The sequence below is a fragment of the Festucalex cinctus genome, chromosome 14, assembly GCF_051991245.1.
Source record: "Festucalex cinctus isolate MCC-2025b chromosome 14, RoL_Fcin_1.0, whole genome shotgun sequence".
NCBI classification, from domain to species: domain Eukaryota; kingdom Metazoa; phylum Chordata; class Actinopteri; order Syngnathiformes; family Syngnathidae; genus Festucalex; species Festucalex cinctus.
In genome coordinates, this window is record NC_135424.1 from 14,207,501 (window position 1) to 14,222,500 (window position 15,000).

The 15,000-nt window shown below is 40.5% G+C and overlaps 2 protein-coding genes and 1 non-coding gene across 3 annotated transcripts in view; 2 read left to right on the forward strand and 1 right to left on the reverse strand.

Moving 5' to 3' along the window:
• gpr137ba (G protein-coupled receptor 137Ba) overlaps positions 1–3,115 on the reverse strand; it is a 7,646-nt gene extending 4,531 nt beyond the window's left edge. Inside the window, exons 1-4 of the mRNA XM_077494425.1 lie at positions 2,414–3,115; positions 424–473; positions 120–342; positions 1–49 (exon numbers count right to left, since the gene is read on the reverse strand). The exon at positions 1–49 is cut by the window's left edge and continues 98 nt beyond it. Coding sequence (XP_077350551.1) covers positions 1–49; positions 120–342; positions 424–473; positions 2,414–3,115 — 1,024 coding nt within the window. The remainder of the gene's footprint in view (positions 50–119; positions 343–423; positions 474–2,413) is intronic.
• Positions 3,116–5,374: 2,259 nt separating this feature from the next.
• Positions 5,375–5,446, forward strand: trnaq-cug (transfer RNA glutamine (anticodon CUG)). Its single transcript has one exon. It is a non-coding gene; the product is annotated as a tRNA-Gln (tRNA).
• A 2,145-nt stretch (positions 5,447–7,591) lies between these two features.
• nid1a (nidogen 1a) overlaps positions 7,592–15,000 on the forward strand; it is a 20,560-nt gene continuing 13,151 nt past the window's right edge. Inside the window, exons 1-7 of the mRNA XM_077495598.1 lie at positions 7,592–8,008; positions 9,377–9,679; positions 11,664–11,890; positions 11,972–12,276; positions 12,361–12,501; positions 14,435–14,686; positions 14,831–15,000. The exon at positions 14,831–15,000 is cut by the window's right edge and continues 31 nt beyond it. Of these exons, the coding sequence (XP_077351724.1) occupies positions 7,805–8,008; positions 9,377–9,679; positions 11,664–11,890; positions 11,972–12,276; positions 12,361–12,501; positions 14,435–14,686; positions 14,831–15,000 (1,602 nt within the window). The 5' untranslated portion in view covers positions 7,592–7,804. The remainder of the gene's footprint in view (positions 8,009–9,376; positions 9,680–11,663; positions 11,891–11,971; positions 12,277–12,360; positions 12,502–14,434; positions 14,687–14,830) is intronic.

Here is a 15,000-nt window from a genome sequence, read left to right on the forward strand (position 1 = left end):
GGAGGATGACGATGGCTCCGATAGCACTCACCTGGCACACCGACGTTCCCTGTGGTGCCGAAAAGATTCAAAATGGCATCAAAACAAAAATAGACGGAAACACGTCGCTCATTTCTCACCTTGGACTCCAGATAAATATTAGCCAGCGACATCTTTGCTATCTTGTAGAGACACAGCGAGAGCGAGACGGCGCACAGGACGAAGAGGGTGTCGTTGATGGCCACCCTGACCAGCACCACCATGCGGGCGTCCGCCGCCGCCGTCCTCACCAGCATGGCGCACACCAGGTTGACGGCGAGAAACAGCACGCTCATAAACAGGAAGACGAGGTACAGTGGCAGCCTGCGGGGACACATTATGGAAACATTGGGAAAATGTTTGAACACCACAATCACATGGCTAAATCCAAAAGTATTTTCTTACCTGTACCTCAGGAGCTCTGGTGCATATTTGGACTTGGCCTTGAACACGACCTGCCGTGAGAAAGAGTAAACGGCAAACTGTAAATGCCTCATTTGGTCGCAACAACCCATGTTCACTTCTCTGTTCACATTCCAGCAAGAACAAAAAAAAAAAATCACCAAACAGGAAGCTAGTGCTGATTTTTACCACACTAATTTTCTACTGCAGCTAAGAATAAGCCTTAGTTAGCGGCCCGAGAAGCTATTGTATGATATGCGAATTATGTAAGCAGATGAGGAATGAGTCAGTCCTTCACCCCTAAAAGCTGATTGGAACGGAGTGTGTTATCTCACAGGCACCTCGGTAGGATGGCTGTCGTCAATAAATTGGTGAAAATAGAACATCGGTATTTTTGAGCTTTTCATCACTGAGCATGTTGACATTAACGCCACACAACATCACACATTTATGATATAAAGAGAGCCTATAAATATTGCATATTTGGAAGTAACGTGCTATTGGTCACATTTTTAGTCAAATATTGTACATGTTTTTGCCAAAACGTGATAGTTCAGTTCATGTTTCGTACAGTAAGGGAACTAAATGCAAAACAAGTTGATTAATACAAGGGAACAGAATTGATTAAGTATTTGTTTTAAAACATCTATTTAGGTACAATTGAACCATTACTAATTACAGGTATTTATTTTCAGATATTTAAATGCAGTAAAAGGGTTACTTGACTCATTGAGACATTTTCAGTGGTAAAAAGTCAATATTTTGTCCAGAATTAATTTGTTAATTTCATTTTTTTTTTTTTTTAATATACAATTAATACCTTTAAAAACACATTTTATCACTTGGTTTCCTCAGCACAGGTGATGTCATCTTCAGTCGACATCAATTGGGAAAATTAGTTTTCAAGGTATTGCTTATTCATGAAAAATAATGTTATCGCATTAATTATAGGCAAAATATTATCTTATTGCTGAAAATGGCTGAATGAGCCAGGTATCCCTTTAATATTCAAACTGTACAGTATATAATGCAACAGTAGCTTACAAATAATAAAATGTATTAATTTTATTTGATGGTCATGCTCATAACTCAAAACACTTAAATCATATTTTCTCATTGAAATGAATGGAAATGCCAATAATTCGCTCCAGGCTCCACCCCAAAAACAACTAAAATGCTTGTAATGTTTTTTAATGAAGAAAAATAACAGTCTCTAATATTGTACTTTATAAATTGAAATGTTTTTGTTTCAGTTCAATGGGCAGGATGCTGTTTTGTCCTGGTGTGCACGCCTTGGCCACCTGAGGGCAGTATAATACATCCATCCATTGGGGCATTGCGTAAAAATGCAAATTAAAAACAAAATACAATGATTTCAAAATCATTTTCGACCTGTAGTCATTTGATAATACACTACAAAGACAAGTTATGTAATATTCATATTTTTTTTGTTTGTTTTTTTAAGCATTACTCAACATTCCCAGTCTTTTGCTGCCCCTGTCCAAGTTTTTGGGAATGTTGCAGGCATCAAATTAAAAATGAGAGAATAATAATCAGTTTGAACATTAAATGTCTTGTCTGTAGTATATCTAGTTGCTTATGGGTTGAAAAGGATTTGCAAATCTCTGTATTTTGTTTTATTTACATTTGACACAATGTCCCAATTTCATTGGAATTGGGGTTTGTAGCCTACAAGAAGCCGGTCTAAATACCTCAGCAATTCGCAGTAATATTTGTCATTATAAGGAAACATAATATGCCTTTGAGTATTGTTAGAGTGTTTGTCTACGTGTGTTGCTGCACCGTTTGGGTTCAAATATATATTATTTTTTTTTTTGCTTTAGTGTTATAACACTGCAATACTGGTCCTTTTCGTTTGCCTGCATGTGTTTTGTTAGCATTTTAAGACTTGTTTTTGTAGTTCATTTCATATTAATGTGCAGACATTTTTAATGCATAATTTTGCAAATGACAGTATCATGCTTGCACTCACCTGTGCAAAGTAGAGGTTCATGAGGCTCAGTGTGAAGAACTGCAGGCACACGGGGAAGCAGTACAGCAGCCAAAAGGGAAAAGGCCCCAAAGTGTTGGCCGTCACAAAGTTCTTGAAGTAGAAGGAGAAGAGCACCGTACGCAGGGCCGACCACAGCAGGCACAGGAACAGGAACACGGTCTGGTAGCTGAAGCGCTTGTGCCGGTAGCGCAGCACCAACCACAGTTGGACGTAGATGAAGATGAAGAGCAGCGAGTAGAAGGCGCTGTAGACCACCGTCAGACCCAGGGTCACGTAAGGGGGCACGGCCGGCGTGAGAGTGGGCAAAGGGAACGACTCCCGAGCTTCCTCCGCCGGGGCCTCCATGAGCTGCGACTCCGCGAGGAGGTGGAGGAGGAGGAGCCGGCTTCCAACCAGCGACCGCGTCAAAAGCTTCACAAGCCGGCGGAAGGCGAAGCGACTTAACGCGCACGACGACGCAGGCAAGAGGAGGCAAGCGGCGGAACGAGGCTCACTTCCTGAGCCTGACACAAGCGCAGGCACATGATGGGCGGCGAGGATGGCCGCTCGCTGTCGGAGCTGCGCAAGCAAGCGGCGGATAGGAAGCTGCGCAGGACCCGAGCCTGCCTTCCCTGCCTGGCCGGATGGCTGGCTCTCGCTGCATGGCACGCCCCCCCTTCGTGGTGACGTCACGAGACGCATCAGCTGACGCACGCTTGCTGTACCTTTAACCCTGTCATGGGAGGGCCTCCCACCACAGGAAGGGTCCCCGGAGACAAGTGCCGCACGTAAACCCAACAGCCACATGCCATTTTAGTTAAATATTATATAAGATACTTGTAAAATGTTGCGTATGTTTGACTTCCGGTTAAAATTTGCGGATAAACTTACGTGTAATTACATGTGAACAGGGGAAGTCAAGTCAAAAATTGTCTTTTCAATATGTTCTTTGTGCCCACATCAGTCTAAACACGGCATACTGACAAATATTGCATTTGTGGAGTATGAATTAAGCAGCAGAAGCCACCTGTTTTTATCCATCTAAGTAGGCGGCCATTTTGCCACATGCAAATGACCACAGTTGCGTGGGGCTCAGGTAACAACCAATCACGACTCACCTTACGAAGGTCACAAGACCAAACTCAGAAAATAGGTGAGCTGTTTGAAAGCGCGAAATAAATAAAGTTGACTAGACCAGACTGTGATTATACGCTCTGAACGGCGCGCACTGTTTGACTTCGAGATTGGGAAACTCAGTGCGCTACTCGAATTTGTTGTTCGGAAATTCAGAGCATCTCATGGACCTTGGATACTTCTTAAGCTAGTACGTTATAAACTTTTTTTCCCGGAAGTTTGTGGTTGATGTCGTTTCCAGTCGACAACAAGTGGCAAAATGGCCGCCCACAGGGATGGATAAAAATGGGTGGATTTTGCTGCTTGGTTCATATTTCACAATCGCAATACAAGTCCGTGTTTAGACTAACGGTGGTTCATATAACATAGCCTTTTATTTGTAAAGATTTTTTTTTTTTTTACTTTACTTACCCTTTATTTTGACCTTCTCTAAACTTTTCAAATGTCCAAAATTTAAGTATTTTCGCACAACTTGCAGTTCTCTAACAAGAGACGACCCCCCCCCCCCCCCATAGAAATCCATTTCTAAGCCTCTCTGTGACTCTTCCAGTCTCTGTTGTAACAAGACAATGACACTCAGCTCAGTGGCCATGTGCGTCCCTCTGACAGCATCATGTTTAAAGCTTCACAGTCACAATAGTGCTGTGTTGTTTATCAGTTGTTAGGCGTTGTCTTGGTCTCATGATGCCAACATATGAACGTGAACAGTATGATGAAGCGGACTGTTTAAAAACCAATATGAACAGAATCCAAAAGTGGATCGGTCAATTCATGGTTTGAAGACTTGTGGATTTTGCTATACAGCTCTTAGTACCCAAAACATACGTGATTATATGTGCCATGGGAAATGATTAGGGTCGACCCATTTATTTTTCATTAAAATTGTTGTTTATCAGCTAAAAATAAAGTGTTTGAAGTTGTACTGTACATCAATCTATGACAGCTATTTGACAGGCAGAATAATTAAGTGCTTCCACTAGGTGGCAGTACAGGTACAATCAATCTGTGTGACCTGACAGTGTAAAGAGGGGTTTATCGTTGTAAATCATACTATTTGATACAGGTCTTGTAATGGATTTAATTGAACAGATTAACACGTCAATACTCCATCTGTCCTCTTGTTTGAAAATGTATTGTTCTAGTAGACAGATCAGCATTACTGTTCATGCAGCCTCAAATAAATTAAGGAAGTAGATTCAGTCATGTTTAGCTCACGCATTTCCTGATCTAAACTTTGACCGAATTACACATATTTGCAAACGTAAACAAATGTGAACTCATAGAGGATATTTCAGGCTAAATACAGCGGAAACAACTTGCCAAATATGTAATGTGATATCAAATCATAAGCAGTTTTCATCTGGACATCAAAACATGCTGTTGTACAGAATGAGGCCAGTGTGAGAGTTTGTTTACTAAAGATGCAAGACCAATGTGCTGAATGATTCCATCAGAATGCTCCTCAGTGATGGGTTTATTATTCTTTACAGTTAATATTTAACCCACCATTTTATGTGAAAATGCATGCAAGATAGTTTATGAATTTAACTTTTGCATCTTAACTTGCCTGACACCACTCACTCTGCTTAATTTAACAACTCGTCAAGATGTGAAAACTTCAGGAGCAGAGCTTTTTATTATAATAAATAAATATTAAACCAAACGCATATTTTGGGGAGAAATCTGACTGTAAACACGAGATTCTTAGTTATTCAATGTTTATCTAAAGACATTATGAGGATTATCTATTGCATAGCGTGATAAGGCAGCCTTTATTAAACGAGGTGGCTTCACAATACATTACAATAGGTAGGATGCTAGGCATGTGGTTCCATGGTGTAATGGTTAGCACTCTGGACTCTGAATCCAGCGATCCGAGTTCAAATCTCGGTGGAACCTGAAAGTTTTGTCTTTGTCACATTTCAAAAAGATGTACTTATATGTAGGCCACAGTCAAGATCCGGTCCTCGAGGGCCTGAGCCCAGCATGTTTTCGAGGTTTCTCTACTCCTACCCACCTGATTCAATTATCAGGATAATTATCAGGCCCCCCGCAGAGCTTGATGATGAGCTTAAATATGAATCAGCTGTGTTGAACGGTTTATTATCAATGTGTACCCTGTAACGGCCTGACTGATGGTCAATCCAGGGTGTACCATAACTTTCGTCATTTTTTTTTTTTTTTTTTTTTTCATTTTTCCTTTCGGACAATCATTGTGACAATTTTCAACATATAGTTTACACACAAAAAGTTTATCTGGAATAGACTACTTTCCGAACTGTATAAACTGTAAAAAACAAAAAACTAAGTCAAGATGGACCGTTAAAAAGTTTTTTCGCCTCCAGCAGATAACCCACAACGGCCAGAGGATGGCACTGTTAAACTTTCAAAGAAAGGAAAAAAAGTCAAATTAAAATAAAAACCTTGTTTTGTTATGTTATGGTACTATTTTGATAAAACACTGTCAAATGTAGCCCTTTAGATATTTCAATCACTTGAAAATTCTCAATCTAAAGAAACAATTGTATATATATTTTTTGTTCTTCATTTTTGACTTTCATCCATCCATTTAATATTTGACATCCATTTGACATTTTCATATCATTCTTTCTACTGTATAAACATATGAGGTATAGAGTACAGAAACACAATGTGGATGCAGCTGGCTTAGATATTTAAAAGAAAACAAAGAATAATGAAGAGTGGTGAAGATAATGACAAATACAGGTTAGCTGAATCTAATATTGAGATTCTGTGTCACGTAAACGTAACTGAGTTAACAGGATCACATGGCTGCCCATCCATGAAACAGTAGAGAAAAAGTTTATTCTCAAAGCCTGCATGCTGAGTGTATACTTGTTTCAATCCAAATGGTCGTCAGGTCCTGTTGGTGGTCACTGGGCCATGCGGTGATGTCAGTGCCCCGATAGGCCTCTGGCTTGCCTCCAATTGCACTAATATGGCTTCGGCGGAGCTCCATACAGTGGATCCTTTATTTGGATTCTTCATAATCCGAATTGAAGTGGATAATTCAACTGTAAAGACTGGGACATTTCACTGTGATGTCATACGTACTTCATGGTGGCAAAAGCTGAAGCTCAAATGAGAAAAGCAAACCATTTTTTTGTTGTTATTGGGAAAAAACACAATATTTTTTGGTGACTGCCCTTGCAACCTCAAACACAACAATTGTTGACAAGCATTCTGAAATATCTGTTGCAGTGATTCTCCAAATGTGGCACGTAGGCTCCCTCTAGTGGAATGCTAACAAAAAACATGACCTAAAAAAAAGTTCAGTTGCTTTAAAAAAAAAAATAAAAAATCTGTACGTTATCATTAATTAAAGGGACAGTGTGTATTATTTGGGGCCATCCAGTGGTGAACTAATAAATACAATGATTTTGAGCACGCGCACTACAGTGCCTCAGAGAGACCACACTTCACAAGCCTACCACCAATTACTACCAATTATTTTTGGAATGAGCTAGCGAACCAGTAGGCTGGAGTAGCGAGCAAGAGTGTCGAGTAAGAACTCGCTGGAGCGGCTAACAAGAGCAGCTAGAAGGACAAGCTCGCAAAAATGGTGGCGAGACATGTCAGCAAGTGGTGCGTCCTATGTAATTATTAGCAATTACTAGACGTAGGATTATACAAAAAAATATATATACATTGATGTGACATAAGTACTGTATATAAATTTAGCATATTGAACTTAATAGTGCATTTTTAAACTGAGTGAATTATTAATCCACCACTAGATGGCACTAAACTCCACACACTGTCCCATTTAATTGAATCATTCAGTTTTTTTTTAATAGATTTTCAAGCTGTACACAAAGTAACATATTGTCTTCTAATAATATCAAATGTTTCTTGAGAATAAAAACTTGCATTTTTGTTGCACTAAGTTATATTAATAGCAACAAAGTAAACGCTTCATGTGAGACTCATTAAGTTGTTTGGTTTTTGTTTTTTCAAACTAATGTTGAGGAATCTGCTTTTAAGATCGACATGAAACAGTAAAGTATCTGGCCCCCTTCTCATTTCCTTTTCTAGTATTGCTATTTGATGAAAGAAGCCCCGAGCGCCCCCCTCAGCTCAGCTCAACCCCGCCCCAAGTCCTTCAAACTCTGCCTGAACTTTCCTCACTGGAGGCCGGGCGTCACTCTGCTCCGTGGACCTCCTCCGCTTCGGTCTCGGTGCTACGGACTCGAGCACATTCAGGACTGCTCCGAAGCTTCTCTTTGAACACGAACAATGGCTTGTCGGGAGCAAGCGTGGCTCATCTGCGCCTCTTTCCTCGCAATGGTGGCATCGGCACACAGCTTAACGCGAGGAGACTTTTTCCCGTTCGGTCCGAGTGCTGGAGACCAACAGTTGGACGCAGGCGATGACCTCACGCACACGCTTGAACTGGAGAAGCGTGTGCTCTTGTATGATGGCTCTTTTAACAGCATCTTTGTAAGTAAATCCAGACTTTAGCATTACTACCCCTTGAAAAAAGAAAAAAAAAACAGCAAGGCTGTATAGCTTCTGCTATCTTCTAAAGTCTTGCGCAATTACGCACCTCTTGAGGGACACATACTTTATCAGACGGCAAAACATATGTGGGTGGCAGAATAATGTCTTTCTTCGTAAATATTTGTTTGGTTATCAGTCACAAAGATTGCATGAATCGCGTGGAATGCACGTGTCCTCACATTCTTCCAGCCCGAGGTTATCAACTTTACTGTTGACCTACAGCCCAAAGTACATCACATATAAGTAGGCTATATAACGTTGAAGTGTGTGGGAAGTGTCTTGTTTGAATGTAGCCTGCTGCAAAAAAAAAAAAAAAAAAAAAAGTGCATTTTTCTGCTGTTTCCTGTCCAATCACTGACGTTCCATGAATGTCCCTCCAAAAAATGCAACAATTCAAATTTGTATGAAAGCTGAACCATTGTGTTGGACTACACAAGCAACCCTTTATATTCCTCCAATCTACTTTCAAAGAAAAGGGCTGCATCTTTGTTTTCAACTGTAATTCATGAAGAAAATAACGTATTAACCAGAAGAATTCATGTAGCTACAAATATTGTCTTTAACTGACAGTGGGAATTTTTTTTCAGCATATGTTTATCTTAATTTCATAATAAATATTGGATTTCTGACTAAAATAAAACTTGTGCGGGGTTTCCCCTCTGTTCCCTTTACGTCACCCACCACAAACATATTAGTCAGCTCCAATTAGGATCTTTCATGCAGCAGATGAAACAAAGCTATGTGTCTGTGTCTGTGCCCTGAAGGGGAACACTCACCTGGGAAGCTTTAACAACAACAAAAATAAACATGTTTCTGCTGTTATTGTCTCAACAGGAGTGTGACTCAATCAAAAAGTCTTGGTAAAGATCTGAATCGCACTTTGAGTGAACTTATTTCACAGCTTTATCTTCCATTTTGGGCCAGGAAGTGCCTGTAATGAAGATTACTTTGGGCTCTCTGGGGCTGCTGGTCAGGGGCAAGGACAGGAAACGTAGCGTTCTTGTTCCCTCCGCCGCCCACCCCCGATCAGGAAGTGGAGGAGCCCCATATGCCGGAGGCGTCTGCGTGTGTTTTTGACATGAGCCCAGCTCCTCTTTTTGAAGTGTTTAAAATAATTGCCGAATGGCAACTTGTTCATGCGTTCATCATCGTGTGACGCAAACAGCAGCCTTGGATCATTAGTCTAATGAGTTTGGGATAGACATCAAAGTGGGTCACATCGGATTGGAACAGATCTTCACGTGTCTGTCCTAGTTTTTGTGAACAAAGTCATCCTCAGTTACAATCCTCCTCATGTTGTCATTTCAGATCAACACCAACGGCTTCATCGCCACCGCGGAGCCCAAAAGCGAGTCGACCTATCTTGGCAAAATGCCCGGTTCCTTTGGAATGATCGCGGCTCTGCACGGAGATCTGGACACGAGCGATGCAGAGGGCAAGGTTTTCTTCCGTGAAGACATCAGCCCGGACGTGTTGCGTCGGGCTGCGGAGCACATCAACAGGGCCTTCCCAGACGACCAGGAAGTCAGTCCCACCCACGTGGTGGTTGTCAGCTGGATAGACGTCGCCCGGAAGGAGCCTGACAGCACTGGGGATAGCGTCGACAAGAAAGTGAGGTTTACAATGCTGTTTGAGGATGTGAATTTTCAGCCGTTAGGGGCGCTTAACCACCAATCACAATGCCAAGCATACAACACCATGGAATCAGCTGGGGTGACCAGATGTCCGGGTTTGTCAGGAACAGTCCGGTTTTGAACCTTGGGTCACTGTTAAATTCTTACCGACAGTATTTAGTTTCACATTCATGTTTGCGTTCTCATTCTCATCTGCATCTAATCGTTAGCAGGTGTCTTTTTGCTAGAACTAGAACTGCGTACTTCCTGTTTTTGTGTCAAAGAACAATGGGAAATGTAGTCCTATTATCCCTAAACTGCGGTCGCCAGTCGTGTAGGTCAGTCACACAATTGTCGTAGCGATTCATAAGATAAAATTAATTCAATTTAGTGAGAATTTATTGCAAATGTATTTTTTTAGCGGTTTTAATTAGAAAACTGGTCATCCTAAGTCTTAGCAAAATTAGTTTTGGGTCCCTTTAAAGTCTAATTTACCAGATTTGGGGGAATTGGCGGAACACGCTGCATCACGCTGGGCGTTCTGAAAAACCAAGGGTGCGCCTGACGGTTTGGTGACAAAAAGTAGACTAGACTTTAGCAGGTAAAATCAGGTCTAAGTTTTCTGGCGCAGGTGGTTTTGGTGGATTTAATCGAGGCGCAGATAGACAGTATAGGGCCCTTGGTCTTAGAACTATGTACAAAATAACTGCATTGCTAACATTTAGCTTTTTTTATGTTGCTCAGTTTTTCCTCAATACTACTCCAACTGTTGAGTGTTTATTGATCTTTTTTGGAGCCTAGTGGGTGCGTGGGGCTCTAATCAGGTGCTTAATTTGTTTTTGTCTAGTGTGTGTGTGTGTGTGGGGGGGTGTGTGTGTGTGTGTGTGTGTGTGTTCAGCACATTAATAATTTAAAACATTCATAAAACAACTCTTTAAAACTTTTGAACATGGTGCTAGCGAATTAGTCTGCCTGTGCTAGCATGAGTTGTGGACAGACACAATGAAGTAACCATATCTGAAAAGGATTATTTTGCAGTCTGAAAAGAAAGTTTTGCTTTTCAAATATGATATGGAAGATATTAAAAATATATATTTAATACTTGTTAATAATTTTACCAATATTACTTTAGCTAACCCACTTTGTCCCAACTTCCCAAGAAGTTGTAATTCATAAACTGAACTACTGTACATTATTACATTTATCTAAATGGACTAGCGTAGGAATAATTTAAGATAAGTTATCATACATTTGCAAATTGCTGCATTGAAGAATTGCTTCTGCTTGCAAAGAGGAATGCTTTGCTCTGCTCTGCACTCACATTCACATACCCTAGCTATATGTTATCTTCACAGAAGAACCAGAACATCTAACGCAGCAGAATGGTTAGAGCCAGTCTGCTGAGGCCGCCTGTTTTATGTTAAGAAATGATTGCAAACTTGACCACACATGTACTCAGCAATCTTCCACTCACATGCACAACACATAGACAAACAAGTACACTGTGTTCCAACTATGTTTTGCATTTGCATTTTTAGGGTTTTAACACCTATGTAACTAGGGACATGGAAACCAAATAAAAAGAGGTTGAGGAAGGGATTTTTTTTTTCAGAGAATGCAGGAGTGAATTCAGTCAGTTCCTCTACTCTCTCCTTGCGAGCCTTGACAACTAGTTAAGTTAAAAAAAACAAAAAAAAAAACACATATAAATAAATAAAAATAGAAGACATGACATTCCATGGCTGAAGCAACTAAATAAAAATGCAGTAAGCTTCTTGCCAAGTCAGGAGCTTGCACGATGACTTGTTGCTAGGCAGATTTCATAGGGCTCAATCATAACTTCACCGTTGGCCATGAAAGCAACTTGGCATATGTCAGTTGCACACTCTCATCTGTTTAAATGGCAAAGTAGATACTGAATGCACTTTTTTCCCCCCCAAAAAAACAAATGCTCATGTCAACACATTATTTTTCCTTAACAGAGAAACAGCTTCCAACTGGCCATTGCATCAGTGGGGTCTTCTTCATATGCTATATTGCTATATGCCACAGATGGGATACAGTATACTAATACTCCCGTAGGGGAGAATAATGTCATCTTGCACGCTGGCTTCAGTCAAGGCCTGGTTCGAGGTTTCCTGTTTACCAGTCAGGGCCAATACTACCGCACCACCAATGATGAAGACGCATCCATTCGTGCTTTGGCAGAGTAAGTCATGACGGGCAATACCGCCATTTCCTTACTGTTGCTGGTCAAGTAACGTATTAAACTGTGTTTTCATGCTTGCAGGCAAACCAACTCAGGCCTGAAGGGGGTTTGGGTGTACGAGATTGGAACGTCACCTTATTTTACCAACGTTGTTCCAGGCGAGGTGACCGAGCTGCCCGCTGAGGCAACTCCTTCCCCGTCCCCTGCCGACCCAGAAGAAGCCCCCGATTCCAGGAGGGTAGTGTATACTAATGGACAGCAAGAAGTGTACCCTCCTTTTGACCCAGACGAGGGTCAGATCGAAGTCGAACCTGTTCAGTACCAACCCCACCAACCTGACAACCCGGAAGTGGTAGTGGTGGATGACACTGATATCAACGTAGATGGTGACTGATAATGGCGCGCTTGTAAACTGCTGGTGTCATGAGATTGAATTGACATGACTTTCTTCTTGTGCTTCCATGTTTTAGTGTTTGCATACAATCTTGGGACATGTGCAAACAACAGAAATAAGTGTTCCCAATTTGGTGACTGCAAGGACCACTCCAGTGGATATTGCTGCCACTGCAGGCCTGGTTTCTACGGCAACGGGATACAGTGTGTGGCAGAGGGTATGATCACATTTCATTCACGTATAATTTCTTGTTTCTAATCCTTAGACGGTCACAAGAGGCCAATACCTTAAAACAACACTGGTATCGGCACCAATACTGATACCTAGTACTGGTTGTCGCCCCTCCCGAGTAATTTGTAATTTACTTTCCAAACTAACTTCTAAATTTCTCAATCTTTCTGTCTTTTCCGATTAAATTAGCTCAAAATGGACCCCAATGCATCTTTAAAAAGGAGTAGAATAGTAGTTCATGTCTTGCAGCTTATCATCTATGAAAAATCCTGCTCCAAATATTAAAATATCATAATAACAAAACACTAAATGACAGCTGAAATGCATAATTTGTCCTGTAAATAGTTAAATACTCTGTTTTTCATTGCTTTAAGGGTGGACTCACTTGCTATTGTTGGAATTTGTGAAATGTTTGCTTTTATTTGAGCATCTATTATTGTGTTTTTAGTCAAAATGTTAATGTTTTAGGTTTACTACTAGGTGGTGTAGAAAAAAAAAACAACAACTTTGTGGATTGAGTCAAGAAGGGCATCCGGTGTAAAAACCAAACAAATCATGCAAGTGACTGTGTGGTGACCCCTCACAGGACAAGGCAAAAGTCAAAACAACCTTATTTAGGTTTACGACTGAGCTGATAACATTAGCAGTACATTTAGTCTATGTCAAAAAGTTGAGCTGTAAGAAAAGAAAGCAGTTGTCAAGTCAAATACAAATGTTAAAATTTGTTGCAAAATCTTGAACCACTTCAGACTCATCATACAGGATTTCTGCGGGCCATTAAAAAAAGCATTAAATACAATGTCCAGAGGTATTAAAAAATTAACTATAATTGATATAAAAACATTGTCCATGTTTTATTTTACAGACAACATTGCACAGTGGAGTCACTATAACACAATTTAGCACTAATAAATGTGCTAAAAGTATTCGCATTTATGGTGACTGGTGACTACAAGTAATTGTAATTTACAATGAACAAAATGGCCTAAAAATGCAGTTTCTGTCACCAATGTCCAACATGAAATACTAATGCTGTCTAGAGACCCCAAATTACCTCAACACACATCTGATTCAATGTTTCATACATATTTTAACAGTATATTTTTAACTTAAAATAACTATGAATTACTATTAAAAAAATCTGTATCAATGTGTTTGGTAACCATATTTGTCCATTTTATGTTAATTAAGAAGAGTATGGAAAACTTAAAAAATATTTTATTGTACAGTCTAATAAAAGAAATGTTGAACCAATTTAAGATTTAAAGTAACACACGATTGAATTAAATTAATCCAAAGTGGATATATAAAGTTTAATGTTAATCCAAAGTGGATATATCAAGTTTAATGTTCATTAAACTTGATATATTCACTTTGGATTAACTTCATTCAATCGTGTCTTATCACTAGAAGCAATTTTTTTAAAGTTCTAGCTCTTCGCTCCTCTTTCTAAACTTAAGTTGGTTCAACAATTCTCTTTTTAGAATGGACATTTAGACCAAATACATCATGTGATTAATTTGCGATTAATCGCAAATTAACTATGGAAATCAAGCAATTATTTATTTTAAAAAATGGTAATCGACTGACAGCCCTAATATATAAAGATTATATGCATATATGTATGTATGAATAATATGTGTATGAGTGCATGTGCGCGTGTGTGTGTACAGTATATGCAGTAACACATGGGCGTTAAATTAGTTTTAAGTTGCATTTAAAACGGCATGACAAACCATTAAATTAAATTTGCTAATACCTGTAGAAACTCTGTATTAAAAACAAAAAATGTATATCAATGCATCATTGTGACACAGGATGATGACATAAGATGATAGGACTTTCCTGGAAATTATTCTTGTGTAGTCCATGGATTGGTGAGACTTCACTGAAAATTGACAATGTACTTGTATTTACAGGAAAACCTCAGCGGATGAACGGTAAAGTACATGGCCAGGTATACGTGGGCAACTCTCCCACTCCAGAGAGGTTCAACAGCAACGATCTGCACTCGTATGTGGTGGTAAACGACGGGCGCTCTTACGTGGCCATCAGTGACATCCCCCAGACTCTCGGGCCCTCCCTGATGCCCCTCTCAGCGCTGGGCGGTGTGATCGGGTGGGCCTTTGCTCTGCAGCAGCCCGGCTTCAAGAACGGCTTCAGCATTATTGGTGAGTGAGAGATCCATCACAGCGTCCGAATGTCACAATTTGTCACGCAGCTGCAGTTTTGCTCGCTCAAATTCCCAGAAATGACCTCAGCTGAGACCCCAGGGGAGGAAGCTAAGCTAAGCCCCTTTTGTGCCTGTCTCCTAGGGGGAGTGTTCACCCGGCAGGCCGAGGTCACCTTCCTGCCCGGGAATGAAAAGCTGACGATCCGGCAGGAGTTTAAAGGCATCGACGAACACGACCACCTGGCGGTGAGCACCACGCTGGAGGGTCGGGTTCCTGAGGTGCCTCGCGACTCCACCGTGCAAGTCGAGCCT